Genomic DNA, 5,206 nt, shown 5'->3' with positions numbered 1-5,206 from the left:
GCGGTTATTCGATCTGTTTATAATTATGTTTTTATGACTAACTTAAGAAAAAAGAGTAATTTATCAACTTTCAAAAAATAAGATAAGAACGTGATGTTTTTTCTAAAGAAACACAAGAATAGAGAAAATTCTATTTTTAGACTAATTTGACAAGTGTCAAAGTGAATATTACTAAAAGAAAAATTACTAATTTGAAGCTTAATTAATAGGCTAAGTAATGCGAATTAATTAATTAAATAAGAAAAGCCAATTAAAGAGAAATCATTTTAGATAATATGACAGCTCCAAAAAGAAGATCATTTATATTAATTTAAAAGATTTAATGTTAGTCAACAAATCTATATATATATATATATAAAAGAAAGATTAGAGGCGGCTGATGTGGCATGCCCCAATGATTAGCAAATCTATTTATCTTTTTTTCTATTTTTTTGAGTTATTTTTTTTAATTTTAATTCATTAGCATCTATTTTACAAATTAATAAATCCATTAATTATCCTTTTGTTATTACCAAGCACAATTAATCTAGCTGAACCATTGGTCTTCCTCCTTTTTTTCTCCTCTCTTTTTTTCTTGATTACACCATTTTGACGTTGACATTTTGTTAAATTAATCTCTGTTCTGCTATGTACATTATTTCTTTATCCATTCATTAAAAACAACTATCCTGGGGTTTCTGGTCGTCCTTCTGCAAGGTACAAATGCCACAATCAGGTAGCTATTTTTTCAAGAACTTCAAACCTAAAGGAATTTTTTAATTGATTTTGATTGATCTGATTAAATGGGTTCTGTTTGATTGGTCTGATAAAATGGGTTCTGATGATAATTTTTTTTAATTGATTTTGATTGCTCTGATAAAATGGATTCTATTTAATTAATCTGATAAATTAGGTGTTGATGATAATTTGCAAAATTGGTTCTATTTGATTGATCTGATAAAATAGGTTCTGAAGGTAATTTGCTTCTTCATGGAAAATTATCCATTGAATAATTAAGTTTTGATTGCACGAGTGCACAAGCTATCAATTATGCTTCAATTCCAAATTAGTTGAACTCGGGTATATAAGTGTCGTTGTTATAATTGTATTATAGAATTAATCACTTTGTTTGTTATAACTGCAATCTGTGTATTGCCGTTTTATGGTTAGAACTATTATCGGTTTATTGCCTTTTTATGGTTAGACATTTAAAAAAAAATTATTTTAGGACCTAAAGATCTGCCAATCATATCAAGCACAACAGGAAGATTTGTTGAGAGTGCAATTGGTTATGTTCAATTAACCCGTGGTCAGTTTGAAAGTGTCATGCAGCAGTCTCAAGATCGCCAGGTTTCTTTTCATTTCTAGGTAGAAGTTTCCACTTTGTCTTTTGGAGCTGAGATTTTTGATTATGACTAGGACTGATATAGACTTTGTTGCTTGCTCTTAAGCTTATTGGCTAAATTATGCTTTGTATCGTAATAGCTTGAAATGAATTGTTACCACTTATTATTTTATCCTTCATCTCCAGTTGTTTAATAGGTTCATAAGGAACTGCAAGATACCATGGCTCAATTAGAAGCCATACGACATGAAATTCAGACAACCTCTTTTATGAATCCTGGTCCATTGACAATAAGGCTTGTAGACAGCATCAACCAACAATGATAAATAATGGTAGTGTTTCTTTGTTTTTTACTTGGTTGATTTTAGGCTTTTATTTAAATTAGTTTCTCACTCAGTCTTCTTCTTTGAGACTCTAAAAAAACTCTTCTTATTTATGATTCAGCTGAAAATAGACCTCAAAAATCTTATAAAGAGAGCATCATTGCTGAAAAAGGACCTAAGATATCCAAGAAGGAGAGTACAGTAGCAACTGTCACAACTGAGGTTTTGTGGTTTCCCTAACTATTATTTTTATTATCTTTTTCTTTCTTTTTAGTTGAAAATATTTATATGATTAATAATTATCAGGATTATAGTTCAAGGAAAGATTTGACCGATATGCACAGCCAAGCCGCTGCTTATGCTAGATTTGCTAAAAAAACACCTTTGAAATTATTTCTAAAGGTTTCGAGTAGGATCTTTGGAAAAATCCTACTGGGCTGAGTTATCTTCTCACTGGTCATTTCTACTGTTGTCAATTTTTGTCATGACTGGAAAGATAGGTTTAAAGATGTTTTAAGATTAAACATTTTCTAAGATATGAAGTCTAGTGTATAATGATGGCAATGCCCCAAATTATGACATTTGCTCTTCTACCTGCAAAATTATAGCCCAAGTTGCCAAATCGACAATAAATAGTTTAGGATCATTTGTGTTTAAGGAGTGTCATCTTTTGCTTCATTCTAACATTAGAATTTTTTTATCTACCATAGATGAAGTATTTTATGGTCCATTCTAACAAACACTAAAGAGTTGAGTAATCAATTTACTGCATGTGTCGCTCCTATTTAAGGATGCACTTTACAAATTATGATACTTATTTGATTGTTTTTATCTGGTCGTTGTAGGTGAACTTGCTCGGCGTGCATATGAGAGCTTGAGGAGGGAAGTAACTTCTCTTAGAATTTGCATAAATGTGTGCATGCATATTGTTAGGAAGGCTTACAAAGAGTTGTGGGTCCTTTCTTGTTTCAATTCAGACAGGATTGTGTAGGAGAAATTTAAGGAGAAGGAAGAGTACCATGGAAGCTATAAGTGAAAATTTCATCAAAGTGGTGCCTAAAAAGACAGTGAAATTCAAAGTTCAATCTGTAGTTACAATAAGGAACAAGAACAATGAAGATACGAAGAAGAAAATTGTGATACATTTAGTTGCTTTCACTAACAAAATCAGAAGAAATGTCGCTTTGGAACTCATCAGCACTGAAATCGACTCAAGTAAGTCACTCTTTTGATCGATGAACTTTGCCACCACAATATATTCATGATGATATTGAAAAAGTTGATTATAATTCTTCCATATTAGTATTTCCTCATGTTCCAGTTATTGATATGAAAAAACTAGTGGAAATTAGAGATGGTCATGATGATGCTGCTTGAGAGGCTTCATCTTGCTTGCAAAGAATGGGAATTTTTCCAGGTTTATAGATTAACCACTCTTAATTTTAGATTTTATGTTTTATAAATATTATTGTAAATATGGTTTCCATCAACAACCATCTGCACCCAACAGAGTGAGTAAATATAATAGTACACTACCTGTTAATTAACTTAGCTTCATTTTTATGTCTTTTAAATTTGATTGTATAGGTATGATCATTTTCTTTTTTGATTATGGTAGGAAGAAATAAAATTTAACAATCTTTAGGTAATGTTTTTGTGTCCCATCTATTATCATCTCCATTTCTTTTATAAATAAAGTTGATTATATGGTATATTTTATGTTCCATGATTGTTAATTAAATATTGCTTGCAGTGTTTCATAACTATATATGATCAATTTTTTAAATAATTTACATACATGTACAATTGGTGAATCATGGAGTGAATTTATTATTGATGGAGAAAGTAAAAGTGAAGAGCATTTTTTATTTACCAATGGAAGAGAAGAAAAAGTTTCAGAAGCAAGAAGGGGATAATGAAGGATATGGGCAAACCTTTATGGTTTCTGAAGAACAAAAGTTAGATTGGGCTGACATACTTTACATGATCACTCTCCCTACTAATTTGAGAAAACCTAACTTATTTAAAATACCCTGCCTTACTCAGGTATATTTATAAATATAAGTTTCTACGATGACCTCATAGTAGTATATACATAGTAATAACTGAGTTTACAAATAATTATATTTAGTGGATTTCTACGAAACCTGATTGTGTGGACCTTTTATCTATACTATGCATACAATATTTAAATTCTTAGACAGACAAGGAATGCACTGGAACAATACTCAACAGCACTCAGGGAACTTCCTATAAAAATTATGTACAAAATTTCTAAGGCATTAGGGATGAAAGCAGAAGATATGAATCTACTATTTGAAGAAGATGGAACAGAAATTATGAAAATAAATTATTACCCACCTTGTCCTCAACCAGTGCTTGTAATGGGCTTATGTCCTCACACTGATGCTATTGGTCTAACTATACTCCTTCAAGTTAATGAAATTGAACGTCTTCAAATTAAGAAAGATGGAGTTTGAATTCCTATTTCCTATCTTCCTGATTCCTTTGTTGTCAACATTGGAGATATTTTAGAGGTAAGATATATAAGTATATATATTTGGTTTAAGAAAAGATAATTTTTAACACAATTATAATTTTTCCCTGTGTTCGATTATCAGAAAATTTTTCATTATGAGGAAATGACTTTGCAATCACTTATGACCGGAATCATTTCTTTACAACTATCACAACGTTTAACTTCATATTACATGTTCCAACGAAAACGTACATAGACATTATTATTCAAAAGTATTTCATCAAAACACTACCCCATTCGCTGATATTACAAAATAAACTATAAAATGTATGATCATTTTTCTATGTCAATGTTGTCATTGTCTGCAGATTGTGATAAATGAAATTTATAAAAGCACTGAACATCGAGCAACTGTTAACAAAGATAAAGAGAGGATCTCGATTGCTACATTTTTTAGCCCCGAATTGAATGGTATATGTTTGTGCTAGAAAACCTTAACAATAAATACAAAATTTGTTTCTTCATCTTCCACGTTTGTAACTCTTAGTGTCTTTAATTCTATATTACTCATTAAATTGTTGCATTACTAATTTATTGTTGACCCTCATTAGTCCTTTTAATGTTCAAAACATTTGAATGCTTTAAAACTATATATTTATGAAGAGAACATGAGTGTCAAAATTTTATTTTATTTTTTAAAAAGTAAACTCATTTGTATTTAATTCATAAATTAAAACTAAATTTTAATAAACGCGCGAAGAACGGACCGGTTTTCTAGTAGACAAATAAAGAGAACTAATAGTCAACAAATAGACAAATAAAGAGAACTAAGTAAAGAAAAAAACTTAGTCCATTGGCCAAAATTCACTTAAGTTTTCTTGTCCTAACCTAATTCTTTTGGACCTTTGATATCCATAACACCTTTCCTAAAGCTACCTTCAGCTTTCGAGTCCCAAAATAAATTTTGAAACTTTGAGTCTCAAGTTCAATTCAATCTGCCGATTGCATCTAACTATGGGTATTTTTCCAAATGAAATCCTTCACCCTTTTTAAAAGTTATTGTTGCTCATGTCACCTCTA

General features: G+C 30.3%; 1 protein-coding gene and 1 long non-coding RNA gene across 2 annotated transcripts; both read left to right on the top strand.

Moving 5' to 3' along the window:
* The first annotated feature begins 535 nt into the window (after nucleotides 1-535).
* On the top strand, nucleotides 536-1,848 carry LOC107849889. Its single transcript, XR_001668315.2, has 4 exons — nucleotides 536-715; nucleotides 1,208-1,347; nucleotides 1,511-1,656; nucleotides 1,769-1,848. It is a non-coding gene; the product is annotated as an uncharacterized LOC107849889 (long non-coding RNA).
* A 649-nt stretch (nucleotides 1,849-2,497) lies between these two features.
* Nucleotides 2,498-3,760, top strand: LOC124895430 (linoleate 13S-lipoxygenase 3-1, chloroplastic-like). The gene is made up of 2 exons (XM_047405855.1): nucleotides 2,498-2,862; nucleotides 2,969-3,760. The coding sequence occupies exons 1-2, from the start codon at nucleotides 2,559-2,561 to the stop codon at nucleotides 3,022-3,024; spliced, it is 360 nt and encodes a 119-aa protein (XP_047261811.1). The 5' UTR covers nucleotides 2,498-2,558; the 3' UTR covers nucleotides 3,025-3,760.
* Nucleotides 3,761-5,206: the final 1,446 nt, after the last annotated feature.

The sequence above is a fragment of the Capsicum annuum genome, unplaced genomic scaffold, assembly GCF_002878395.1.
Source record: "Capsicum annuum cultivar UCD-10X-F1 unplaced genomic scaffold, UCD10Xv1.1 ctg82056, whole genome shotgun sequence".
In the NCBI taxonomy this organism is placed as follows: Eukaryota; Viridiplantae; Streptophyta; class Magnoliopsida; order Solanales; family Solanaceae; genus Capsicum; species Capsicum annuum.
The sequence above is the reverse complement of the archived record's forward strand: the minus strand, read 5'-3'. Positions and strand labels throughout refer to the sequence as shown.

Bases quoted from the DNA above. Each gene is read 5' to 3' on its own strand.
- LOC124895430 (XM_047405855.1), top strand. From the start codon at position 2,559: ATGTGTGCATGCATATTGTTAGGAAGGCTTACAAAGAGTTGTGGGTCC. The intron at 2,863-2,968 runs GTAAGTCACTCT...CTCATGTTCCAG, and splicing joins CAGCACTGAAATCGACTCAA to TTATTGATATGAAAAAACTA.